The following is a 13826-nucleotide window of genomic DNA, read 5'->3' as shown; positions in this document are numbered from 1 at the left end:
CATTAGACAGATGTTGTGAATGGAAAAAAAAAAGATTGATTTGTAATAGTGATGGTACAAAAGTGACATACTTTTCCCTATTATGTCCATGCCAGACCACAGTGACCACACCCAAGTCCCATCCAGCATACTTTTAAATCATAAGCCAGGACAGTCAACCATGAGACAGGAACACTTGTGACCAATTAGTGCACGGAGCAGAGGAGGGAATGGACAACATCCCAGCGGGCCGCTGCTAAATAGACAGGCTGTCATCAAGACCAGGCTCTGAGACGCTCAACGAATTCTCACATGTCCACTGCCCGTCTGTAGTCCGGCCATACGCGCACACACACTAACAACATCTCTCAGCTCCAGTAAAACTGAGAGCTAGTCCCAACACAGCTTCCTGACATCCCAACACAACAGGAGCAGAGGATCCATTGCACTAGACCCCCCCCCAAACAAGCTGCTCAATTGTCCAAAAGGGCATGGCATGTGTATGTGTTTGGTTGTATATGGCTGTGTGTGCGTGTTAGGGAGGGGTAGCTTAGAGTTCAGTCTTTGCTGACCATATGTCTGCACTGCAGGGAGTCGGATTCGGGGGGCTACAATCTGCCAAGGATTTAAGAATGCCAATAATTTGTAAATTGGCCTGTGTTCCCTGGTCGAAGGGTTAAGTGCAGCCTCTGTCCTGGGACGGCCCCAGTGGGGCAGCTATATGAGAACCTAATGTCCAACTCCAGCTTAACTTCTCATGAGACTAACACCTCCCTCTTTTTTTTGCCCTCATCTCCCTCCCCACCTCTACCTGCCAGGACTTGAGGAAAGTTTGAGAAGCTCTCTAGGAGAGTCCAGTCCGTCCGTGGCCCTGGTTCCAGTCCTGGAATTGCCTGACTCCAAGATCCTCCACCTGTCCTGCTGGCTCAGTTTATAGAAACACAGCCAGTGTCAACAACCAGACTCCAGTCATCCACAGCACTGGAATTCAGTGGGGCTTTTCTGGAGGAGCGACTCTGACAGCCCCAACACCTAATGACTTACAACAGGACATTAGTGGATGTGGAAAATAAAAAAAAACAACTCATTAATGTTGACTGTTGAAATGCAAAGCTTTGTCTGTCTCCAAGTGGTTTTGATGATGTGCGGTTTTGAGGACGTGTTTATCCCACGTCATATCCCAGAACTTAGGCCACTAATTCAACTTTGTCCTCCACTGGAGTTGTATACTGCAGCAGCTGTTATTCTGCCACGGAGAACAATCCTATGGAACTTCTATAAGCTAAAGCTGCATACCAGAAGACAGGAGACCATAGTCTACAAAAGGAGACACCAGCAGTGTCTCGTTCCACGAGGCGATAAACTGTATCCCCTGATATCCCACTGTTTCTGCTGGAATTTCTCTCACCGCGTTAGCTAACACCCCTCATAAAGGCCCAGCGCCACCGCTGACACCATCTGTTCAGTTGTAAACCTATAGATTTACTGTGTGACTGCTTTGTGGCAGTGTGTGTGTAATGTGTGCGGATGAGGCGACCGTGTTTCTCCCTCTCATGCTCCATGGGATTCAAGGTGTGTTATTATTGTGTAATAGGCAATCAGCGCCGAGCACCTGAAAAGATTAAGCCTCTTTATGTTTTCTATTGATTCCAAGGCAACCTGGTTAATAGGAGAGGGACACTGCAACACACAGCTGCAGGGCAAGAGTGTGTTTTATGTGTGTGTGTGTATGTGTGTGTCGGGGCTGTCAATGGACATTGTGACGATGTGGGAAGAAAATAACACTATTAACCATTGCTCCTGGAACATTTCTTTTTCTCAAAGATCATGAACCGTATTGATGATCGAGTTGGAATGCATCTTCAACCCGGCTATTCTCTTCATCGCGCTCGCGATGGCGGCGGAGTGGAGTGGGGTTATTGATCTTCACCCGCCGCTATGTTGTTTTGATTGTTGTTATCAAAAATTGAACAATAGAGGCAGCCAATAGAGCCTGAAGATTTTTATTGAGGGTTGAAAAACACAAACAAGCAATTATTTATGAGAGCGAGCAAGCCAATGCTCCATAAATATACAGTGTGTGTTAATGTTCACCTGTTTGGTTTTAAAGGGCCTCACCAGGGGGAGATTCAGAACTGTTTAATGATGTAGTTGTCAAATAAGCACTAAGATATGGGTAATTTTGAATAAAGTACCCATTAGTATATGCTTGTACACTTCAGTCAAGTAAACACCTATACATTTAATCCACAAATATTTTATTATATTTCAGTCTTTTCAATAAATGTAGATGTTTAACAGTCACAGATTTGGTAATGACACAAACAGCCGAAGAAAACATTCCTCTAAATATGTTTTCTTTGTCAATTTTCTTGGCCCCTTAAATTTCTAAATGTGTGTAACAGTCTGAATGCCAAACACGGTGTTGCCAAACAAGACTGCTGAGCAAACATGCATATTCAGCAGTCTTCCCTGATAAACAATGGTTTACAGGGGAGATTGAGAAGTGGTTTTGTTCAAATTGAGCAATGAAAATGAAGAAACAACACACAGCAGCCCATAGGGATGTATTTCCGTTATATATAGCCACTAGATTCAACTTTATTATTAAAATTGCACGTTTGCAAGACATTTCTCTATCGAGTTTTTAATGGATTTGCTTGTTTTCTTTAGTGGAACAATGGTTAAATTACAAGGACTTTATACGTCACAAAACACAGAAATACAAGGCTCGACATTTCAGTAAACGCAAACGAGATCTGCCTCTAAAATTCAGTGCACGACAAACACTTGTCGATCACACTGTAAACATTACATTCTGTCTTACAGCGGGCATGTTTTCATACAGACACCGGCAAAGCCACAAATATCATCACACCCTCATCACAGCCAATGTGATGGCCTTTGGCGGACACATTTCTTTGTGTCTTTACCACTGTGTTGTCCTCACAAAATGAATAAAGACAGGGTGACATTTAGTTTTCTCATGTGTTTTGTCAAATGTACGTTTTCTACCAAGCTGACCTGCAACCGCTCTGCAAACAAACTGGCTGTTGTGGCTAACATTGTCCTTTGTGCGCAGTGTACCAGCCTGCGGCTCTTGTCATTGTGGCCTTGCACATGGGCTTTAACTGTGTGTTTCTTCCTCCAGGCTAACCAGGCTGATGTGTGTGTGTGACTCTCTTTCCCCATAGCAGTGGGCTGCAGTGGGGGAGCCCAGCTCAGGAGCGGCCTCACTGCACCGAGACGCCTCCTGACATTGTGGTCTGTTTGCCTCAGCGACTGTGGTTTTGTTTGTTTGCATATTTGAATCCTTTTTTGTTTCACAATATGTTGTTTTCCTCCCTTGACGTATTGTGAAAGCATGTCTTCATGGTCACAGCACTGACTAAATGAAACTAGTTTTATCTGCTGAACTGGCGAGCCATCGCATGCTATTGAGTGGTGTCTGCTGCCCTCTTGTGCTCAACATAAACAGTGCAATTTAAAAGCAAAAAAGTTTTCAATTCCACTTATATAGTATTTCCACTGATATACCGAGTGCCACAAATTATAAAATCAGCCATGAAGCTTTGGAACTACAAATATTTTACATTTATCTCTCCCCTATAATAGATCACTGATATATTTGGTTCAATGTTCCATGTTAAGACACTAAAATATTGAATTACTTTCGAAACATTTCTTCATATTGACATTTTCACGATTTTAATTCTTTAGATATTTGAATTAATGGAGGTCTTGGCTCCTTTATTTTTATATTTCTGATGTTCAGACAATTCAGCTTTATTTCTATATTATAATAAAGTATCTTTAAATTTTACATTTTTAGGTAAAAATTTTGCTACGCACATTACATCTTCCTGAAACTTTCTTGAAAACCAACTCAAGCAATAATTTTAAAAAAATGGCAGCGATTCATTTTTGTCAATTGACTAAACAATTTCGCTTTTACTAGATATAGGAATGTCAAATGTCGGGAAAATATCAACAAACACTGAGGTGAAAACTGTAGAAATAGGGGTTTGGAAACCTGTGGTTGCTCTGCCTAGGTCTTGCTCAACTAGGTTCACAGACACTAGGCCAAAACCCTAAATTTAGACACAAAACAAAATGGATTCATATTGCCATCTCTGTTACCTCTGAAAAATAACATTCTTAAATTTTTCAAACTTGCCAAAACACTTAGGCATAGATAAGTACATAGACAAAACCAAACAACACAAACACTCGGCACAGCATAAAAGAGAAAATCCCTCAGCTCAGAACTCAGTTGTTTATCCATTTACAGAATAAGAAATAAAGGTCTGTGGACCAAAATGAATAAATCAGAGGGAACAGGTGGTTTAAATGAAGAGTGGAAAAGGCCATAACATGTCAAATTACAGAAACTCTCCATTAGCATGGGAGGCGAACTGCGAACCCTCCTGTCTGCTTCTTACAACACTGGTGTAACACCACTGCCTTCCTCCAACACACCCAACATACCTGCCCTGGGTATATTAGACTATAGTCTGAATGCATATCACTTGTGGAGCCTTCTGAATAGGTAGAATGTATACATTGCATGGATAATAAATCCACTTTTTTATACTAGCCTATTTACTCTGTATGCTGGATATTTTTTGTTGTATATACAGTGATGTGATGATGTATAGTATATGGTCTTTGATTAAAAAAAAATGACACATGAATATGATAGGGACTCTTTACATAATCTCCTCATTAATAAAAGGGAATGGGGTATTACAATAGGTATAATACAAAGTGTTTAAAATACAGGCACATTTTCACAGAGGTATGATTACACTAAAGTCGCCAATTTCTGTGGCAGATTGTGGAGCAAGGTGTGATATACAGTATACATACATATATATATATATATATATATATATAATTATTAACAGTATACTTATATATTTTTTGCATTTATTTTTTTATTTATTTACATATATTTATTTATTTTATATTTATTTTTAAATGTACGTATTTATTTTTGTATTTATGCATTTAATGATGTAGTGTTGTGCTCCATACTTTACTCCTCTATGACAATAAACTGAATATCTTTGAGTTGTGGACAAAACAAGACATTTGAGGACATTTTTTATACCCAACAAGTAATCAATTAATCAAGAAAATAATCAACAGATTAATCGACTGTGAAAATAATTGTTAGTTGCAGCTATAGTTGAGTATTTCTATATATATATATATATATATATATATATAGTATTTTTATATATATACTGTATATCACACCTTGCTCCTATTGTGGGACTTGAGAACAAGTTATTACAGATCTTTTGCAAACTTTTTTGGACACACTGTACACAAAAACATTTTTTAACTTTTATGTTGAGTGTTTCGACCAACAAATGAAAATGTAAATAGCAGTTTTTCTGTTAGAATCAGATTGGTTGAAAGGGTATTTATAATACAGTTAAAGGCTATTGGTATAGGTTTAGGATTATAATGGTGTGTTTGTATAATTTCGCATCGCCTCCGTCTCGTAAAATATATATATACATATATATGTATATGTATATATATGAATATATATATATACATATATATGTATATATATATATATAAATACACACATATATGTATATATATATATATACACATATATGTGTATATATATATATACACACATATATGTATATATATATACACATATATATGTATATATATACATATATATGAATATATATATATATAAATACACACATATATATGTATATATATATATATATATATACACTGTATATATATATATATATATACACTGTATATATATATATACCTGTATATTATGCATAAATAAATAAATGCTTAAATACATATGTAAACATTTACATTTAAAAAAAGAAAAAAGAAATGCACAAATAAATGAATAAATAAAAAATAAACGGAAAAATCCAATAATAATAATAATAATAATAATAAATATAAATACATACATAAAAATAGGGAAAATTAAACATAATAATAAATAAATAAGGGAATTAATACAAAGATAAATAAATAAAGCAAATTAAAACAGAAATATCAATTTGTTACATCTTATCAATTAATTAATAGCCTAATAAATCTACCAATAGCCTTTTACTGTATTATAAACACCCTGAAAATAATCATGAAAATAACGTCCTCGACTAGGAACCGAAAACCTTTGTTTCCCACCGTACCTTTTTAAGTGACGCACGGGACTTGCTTGTTGCCAGTAGACGTCAGAGGTTGTTACCTCGTTAGCATGGAAGCTAACAAAGCGCAGACATTGTCAACACATGATGGGTTCATTAGTTGAAATAGGACTTCACATGTGTATAGTAAGTACTTGTGACTCAGCGTTATACTGCAGCAAAGCGAGGACTGGTAGCTGGTTAGCTGCACGTGTTTGTGTAACGTGTAAGGTTGCTGTTAACGCCTTGTTCAACTCCTGCTGTTATTACTGTATCATGTTGTATTGATATTGACTGTTTGTTACAGTAGGCTTAATACATTGTAGACATAAGGCTATATATATTATAGTATGCGTAATTTTGGTTATAGGCTTACATTATTTAAATGTTATATTAAAGGTCCCATATTAATAAAATTAATAGATAAATACCTTAAAGGTGCCATATGATGCTAATTTTCAGGTTCATACTTGTATTTTGTGTTTCTACTAGAACATGTTTACATGCTGTAATGTTAAAGGGACTATTTGTAACTTTCAGAAATGCTTGTTAACAGCGACACCTGTGGCCGTGAAATCAACGAAAGTCAGCGTCAGGCTCGCGCTTGCTCGCTCTAAATATACCTGAACGAGCATCACTCAAAACAGTGAGGCGACACACGTCAGCTAAAAGCACAATATCATTCTATATTTCAGCTGCTTGGCAGTAATGTTAGCTGACCAGACGAAGGTCTCTCCATGAACATGATTTAGATCTGATCCTAGTGTTGGCTTTTCCTGCCTAAGTGCAGGCTGAGGCAGCGGCGCTCTGCAGCGTGTCTCCCTGCTCTCTCCTCCCGCAGCCGGAGAGAGCAGAGGAGACACCGGCACCCGGTCGGTAACGAGAAGACAACGTAAATCTCTGTAGAGCTCCGTCACTTCACAAGACACGGAAAACCTCTGTTGGTCTGGAGGAGCTGCAGCATTTATTTCTGCACAAACGTCCCCTGTGCATTCACTAGATATTCTCAGAGCTAAACTAACTCTTCTGCAGTGTGGAGTGAGCGCTTTCACGTCTAGAGGTGGAGCGAGCTGAGCTGTCTGAGTGAAGGCGAGCAGGCAGAGGAGGAGGGTACAGCGGCTACACGCGAACGTGCATATGTGAGCGCGCATGTGTGACAATCCGCTACATTTATGCGCGTACAAAGTTACAAATAGTCCCTTTAAAAAAACACTTTATTTTCCTCATGCTGTCAGCCTGAATATGCCTGTATTCCTCCTCTGTCTGAAAACGCTCCGTTTTAGCGCATTTTGACAGAATTACAACAGAATTGCGTTGCTAGACAACACTTTGGGTCCATGTGTACTTCCTGTCAGCTGATGTCATTCACAAACACACTGCAACCAGGAAATAAACTGGGACACATTTAGAATGTTTAAAATTGTGTCAAGGATCTAAATGTTGTATATTCGTGACATCACGAATGGGCAGAAATCCTGACAGCTTGTTTCAAATGCAGAGTTTCTGAAAACGGGCTGCGGGTATTTCCCTGTGGATTGAGTGTTTCGATACTTTCACAGTATTTATATAGGACTTAAGCCTGCTTTATAATAAAAAAACATGAAAATCTCACTTTTTTATAATATGGGACCTTTATTGTAATCACTTGTTTCCTATGAATGTCTGCTTTACTTTATAATGCCATATGCTTTGCCCTACAGGTCTAATGTGAGGATCACCACTAGAGGGGGAAATATCACTAAGGTGGTGATTTTAAAATGCATCCCTGCCCTGATTGTCCAAAATCCTTCCCGTCGCCATATAAACTTCAGAGACATTATGTCATCCACACTGGCCAGAAGCCCTTCACCTGCGCAATCTGTGGAAATGCCTTCACACAGTCCGATCATTTAAGAACGCACATGCAGAAAGTCCATCATTCAAGGCTTCCAACAGACCGTCTACGCCGGGGTGGCATCGCAACTCGTAACCAACAAGCAAATTGTGGTAAACCAGCTGCGGGGATTAACACACACGGCAGTAGTAATTACACTGTACTACCTTCGATGGTGTCGTCTTCTGTGGCTTCACAGCTGGAGTGGAAAAGGGAAAATGTTGCTCACAAAACTGGAAATCCACCAAAAAATATGCCACGTGTAAATGACGCCTCAGTGACTTGGAGCTGTATCTCAAATGTGGATCCAATACCTCGGGAGCAAGTTGATTCTGCAAGTGCAGACACATCTGTACGCAGTGCCAGCAATGGATACACATGCAAAGTCTGCTTGGAGTCATTTACTTCATCTCTTCATCTTTGGATTCACTCGACAATTCATGACAAACCAAAACAATTTGATAGGGGCAGAGAGCCAGACCAGGCTTTTTCTAAACAAGCCTATTCGAAAGAGCACTTGCAGTCACAAGAATTGAGCTCCGGCAGAAGCAAAACTACTTTGAAACACCAGTGTCCTGCATGTCTCAAAACCTTCTGCTCACCATCCAAACTACAACGGCATTTCCTTAATCATACGGGGCAGAAACCCTACTCATGTACGATGTGCAGGAAAGCCTTCACACAGAAGGTACACTTGAAATCCCATTTAAGTACAGCAAATACATGTTCACATTCTGCCCACACTGAAAGGAACATGCAGAGCTTTTGCAATAGCAAACAAACCTCAGGTCTGCAGCTTCAGTCTTCACTTCAACAACATCCCACCAGCCATCCCTCTCCAGTGAATTCCTCAGTAGAACTGGAGCTACAGTGTAAAATAAGTGTGAATGCTGTGCAGGACCTGAACAAGACCGAAATCAAGTCGGATGCCGTCGTAAAACCACAGCAATCATTAAATACACGCAGCCAGTGTTGGAGTGTTTGTCAGAAGTCAGATGAACAAGAGCGGCAACACTCGACACATAAAGACTTGAAGCCATTCCAGTGCATGATCTGCAACAGGTCGTTTCAGTTGGAAATTAATTTGATACGTCATCATAAAATTCATAGGAACCAAAAAGAATTACGAAGTCCTTCCACTGTGCAAAACAGCAATAATGTGAAAATGCCTGATTCCGAAGCAATAAAACCTGAACCCAGTCATGCAGATCCAATTGACTTGAATGTCATTGTTAAACCAGAAAACTGGAGTGAAAATTGCAGTGATTACAATGAGTCTCTTCTTCAGGATTCTGAGTTAATCACACCAGCGGAACAGGGGAGGGAAACCTGCCATGCCACCAGCGAGCAGCAGAGAATTAACTCATTACATCAGTGCCATACATGTTTAAAATGTTTTCCATCTGTATCAAAACTCCAAAGGCACATGATGACTCATACTGGACAAAGGCCATTTGGCTGTGAGATGTGTGCAAAGAGATTTCGTCAGAAAACACACTTGAGGGTCCATAGTCGCACTCATCTGTGGTCTAGATATCACAAACAACGATCATTGTATATTAATCGGCCAACTTCTTGCATAGGTGGGTTTAACACAAGGCCTGCAGCAGACGTCCCGGTCCAGGAAATGTTGCTACATAAGAAGGATTTTGAGACACACGTTGGCAGCGATGTAGTCCCTGTGAAACATCTGGATCCGACCGCTTCCATGGTAATTATTCAGAATGACAAAAGAGAATCGGATAACAAGTTGTTGCCACGTACCTCAAAGAAAAATGAGGTTGTGCGCATGGTTTCTACAGTGACTGAGAAAAGGACACAGATTGCTAAATCAACGCAACACCCAGGCAATGTGCAACACAAGTGCTTCCAGTGTTTAAAGTGTTTTCCAAGTGCCTCTAAATTACAAAGGCATGAGATGGTGCACACAGGCTTGAAACCATTTCAGTGTGTTTCGTGTGGGAAAGCATTCAGGCAAGCTCCACATCTGAAAGTCCATGAAAGACTTCACTGTAAGAGGAAACCATCCAAGCCAGTCAGTCAACAGGGTAACATGAGAAAACTGAAAGCAAATAGTCTACAGCAGCTTTACCCGAGGATCAGTGTTCGTATCCCACAACAGACGAAATCGGTGAACACAGATAGTAAACTTTCAAATTCTGATGATGCTGTAAGTAATGGAGTGAGTGCGTCGCTCTGCACCAGACGTGAAATATCCATCACAAAAGTGAACAGTCTCTTTAAGACAAACTGTAAAGGTAACGTAACTTTTAAAAATAAGAAACTTCACACATGCCGAATATGCTTTAAGAGCTTTATGTTTCCCTATAAGCTCTCAAGGCACATGGTCACGCACTCTGGGATAAGGCCATACAAATGCACTTTGTGCAGCAGAACCTTCACTCAGCGTGGTCATCTAAAAATTCATGAGAACAAATGCAGACAGGGTAACAAGGTCTTGCATTGTATCCAAGCAGAAATGATGAATGCCAAGCATCTCCAGGATAAATGCATTGAAAATCGTAGCGATTGCACCAATTTTAATGTGGATGCATTGAGAGAGCAGCTGGAGTCACATTATACAAGTGTTGGTCATCACTCATTTACTGATGGAGATGCATCTTATTGTTCAGAGGCAATAGATACTGAATGGTTGGCGGTGCCAGAAGTAGGCTTACAAGAGGAGGATAATGAATCAGAGAAAAAGCAGAGAGACGATTGTAATCAGACTACAGACCATTGTAATTTTTCATTTCCCTCTGAACTTGCCTTTGAAATAGACAAGCTTGTCCAAAATCCAAACATGGCAGCTCCACCTTTGTCACATCAATATGAGGGCAATGCACATAATGCAGAAGTACCATGTCAGCCTAAAGGAGTTGCGGCTATTTCAAATAGCAACAAGCTGCTCAGTGATGAACTTGTCAGTTCTGTGATTGAGAATCAGATGCAGCCAGATGATTACTGGTGTGAACCACTAATTGTGTTTGAATGTGCCAGGTGCTCTGTAAGTTTTAACAGTGAAAACAATCTCAAGCAACATATTTGTTCAACTAATGTTTCACCTAAAATGACAGCCCAGAAGCATTGTTGTGATATTTGCTTCAAACATTTTGCCTCTCCCTCTAAACTGAAAAGGCATTATCTTACCCACACAGGTCAGAGGCCGTTTGGGTGTGACATCTGTGGCAAAACGTTCACACAGGCAACACATGTCAGAACACACCGACTGACTCACTGATTTTTGTGTAAAATTGTATTTATGATGATCATTAATACGATGTTTGTGTATACTGTATGTATGTAAAATATGTGATAGATGTATAATAATATGTGCTTTTATATTTTGTATTTTCAGTGTTTCATGAATTAAAAATTAAACATTCATGGTATTTTCTAGTCCCTCTTGTTGAATTTGTTTAGGCTGTACATTTAATTGATGTGAACATTTTCTCAAAAATTATTATAATATTTTACAATAACATTTTTTGCTCTTTTGTTAACAAGACACATACTGGAACATAAATCACTGCACATTCTGTATTCTTCACTTGTATCACCATATCTGAATTACTGTGTGGAAGTTTGGGGTTTAACACTTATAAAAGCAACTTACAACCATTATGCATACTACAAAAGAGAGCAATCAGGATAGTAACTAATGTGGCATATAGGGAACATACGAACACACTATTTTTAAAGTCACATGCATTGAAATTCATGGATTTGGTCAAATTTAAAACAGCAATAATTATGTTCAAAGCAAGACACAATTCTCTCCCGGGCAATATTAAAAAAAAAAATTGTGACAGGGAGTGGGGTTATAATTTAAGAGGAAAATTTAATTTTAAAAAGTATTGTGTTCGTACAACAAAGAAGAGTATGTGTATTTCAGTCTGTGAGGCGGATGTGTGGAATGGGTTAGGTGATGGGTTGAAGCGGAGCACAAATATAAATCAATTTAAGAAGCTATATAAAAAATATATTTTTGGGAGGTATATGGTTGAGGAAGAGTTGTGTTAAGGGTTGGTTTATATCTACTTTTTAACTCCGGATGGATATGTGGGTTGTAAATAAACTTGGGATGCTGTTCATGTATTTAATTTGGGATGTAAATAAATCTGGGATATTTTATATATTATATTATATTATATTATATTATATTATATTATATTATATTATATTATATTATATTACATTATATTACATTATATTATATTATGTTATATTATCATTTTATGATGAGATATTAGAGGAGAAGTGAGGAAGGGGTAGGGAAATATAAGTTTTACTTCTACCTATTCCTTTTCAGACACTATTACTCTTGTTTTGTTTGTTATTATTTTGTATCTGTTTTTATTTATTTTTATGTTTGAAATAAAGTCTTTCATTCATTCATTCATTAAGACTTAATTTAGTTCGTTTTTAAGTTTGTCTTGGAGTTGTATTTGAGAAAAACAGAAACGAAACAGAGTAGGAACAGAAGACCTGCTTTTTGTACAGGGGGACGATTTTTAGGGGACGTACCCATCCAGGAAGTCCGTCGCACACAGCGCGTTGTGGTTGTGTACATGCGTAACCGACCGTCCAACTGCAGTTACACTCATGCTGAAGTGAAAACAAAGGTTTGTGAGCTTAACTTTACGTTATTATTATCATTATTATATACTTACGTTCACATGGGGGCTAAACAATAACGTTATTATCCACAGTTAATGTCTGAGTCACTAGTTAGCTTAGCTTAGCTCATCACATAACAAACAAGAGCTAGCTAATGTTTACTAATGTTTACTAATCTGAGTGTTTTACCTCGCTATGTTAATAATAATGATTGTCAACAAAGGATTCACTTAAAATTCTTGTAATGTCTGTGATACTATCTTATGTAACTTTTACCATTATTTTATTGAAAGCCTTTTAACCTTTTCTTTTACCTGCTGGTTTAACTGTCTATAGTTAAAGTGTGCTCCACGAGTTCAGCAGAAGGACTTGGGCACAATTTGGGAGAAACAGGTGGCTGAGAAAGCAACAAAAAGTATTAGCCATCCAGATCACATTGTTTGGGCTGAACTCTCTGTGATGCCTTCAGGCCGACGTTATAATGTGCCCTTAAGGAGAACAAATCATTACTCCAAGTCCTTTATCCCTTCTGCTGTTAAGCTGCTGAACAACATACCCATTTTAAATGACTGTTATTTAGAGGAACTTTAAGATATGTTGTTCTCATATATTGTTGTTGTGTTTTTTTGGCTTTTCTTGCTATAATCCTATGTATTTATATGGCTCTTATTGTAACTTGTCCCTCCAACTGCCCCATGACTTTAATATGTTTCCTTTGACTTATCTAATTATTGGTTGTCTGTTGTATGTATGGATGTATGGACTGGGAATGCTACAAATTAATTGCCCCTTGGGAATAAATAAAGTTGTCTGAACTGAACTGAACTAATATAATACATAGGAACTTAGGACTTAAGTTAGGTTTATGAAAGTATTGGGAAGGCATTGTAGTATTAATAATGTTTAGAGTTGCACACTACCAATGACCTACTGAAGTGTTTAACCCTAGCTAGCTATCTTTCTCAGCACTATTCTTGCCTTTAGTTGGCCCATATTGTAAGGCATTAGTTCAGTACAAATTGATAAGTGTAAAAGCCTGTTAGTGTTTTAGGATTTGGTTGAAAGATCTCATACATCATTTGGTATTGGAGAAGATTTGCTATACTACAAGAGGGTGTGCTCAGAAATGTTATGCTGTATCGAGACCCTTTTTAATATATATAGAA

At 38.3% G+C, this 13826-nt stretch overlaps 3 protein-coding genes across 5 annotated transcripts in view; all 3 read left to right on the top strand.

Moving 5' to 3' along the window:
- dph6 (diphthamine biosynthesis 6) overlaps positions 1 to 1091 on the top strand; it is a 244844-nt gene extending 243753 nt beyond the window's left edge. For all 3 annotated transcript variants that reach the window (XM_037746189.1, XM_037746188.1, XM_037746190.1), the window contains one exon: positions 798 to 1091. In XM_037746189.1, coding sequence (XP_037602117.1) covers positions 798 to 916 — 119 coding nt within the window. In that variant the 3' untranslated portion in view covers positions 917 to 1091. The remainder of the gene's footprint in view (positions 1 to 797) is intronic.
- A 5092-nt stretch (positions 1092 to 6183) lies between these two features.
- On the top strand, positions 6184 to 11432 carry LOC119474276 (zinc finger protein 770-like). The gene is made up of 2 exons (XM_037746187.1): positions 6184 to 6314; positions 7868 to 11432. The coding sequence occupies exon 2, from the start codon at positions 7925 to 7927 to the stop codon at positions 11279 to 11281; it is 3357 nt and encodes a 1118-aa protein (XP_037602115.1). The 5' UTR covers positions 6184 to 6314; positions 7868 to 7924; the 3' UTR covers positions 11282 to 11432.
- A 1141-nt stretch (positions 11433 to 12573) lies between these two features.
- Positions 12574 to 13826, top strand: part of aqr (aquarius intron-binding spliceosomal factor) — a 57905-nt gene continuing 56652 nt past the window's right edge. Inside the window, exon 1 of the mRNA XM_037746185.1 lies at positions 12574 to 12665. The gene's annotated coding sequence lies outside the window, so the exon portion shown is untranslated. The remainder of the gene's footprint in view (positions 12666 to 13826) is intronic.

This window comes from Sebastes umbrosus, chromosome 16 (genome assembly GCF_015220745.1).
Source record: "Sebastes umbrosus isolate fSebUmb1 chromosome 16, fSebUmb1.pri, whole genome shotgun sequence".
Taxonomy (NCBI): Eukaryota; Metazoa; Chordata; class Actinopteri; order Perciformes; family Sebastidae; genus Sebastes; species Sebastes umbrosus.
This window is presented reverse-complemented; position numbering and strand designations above follow the sequence as displayed.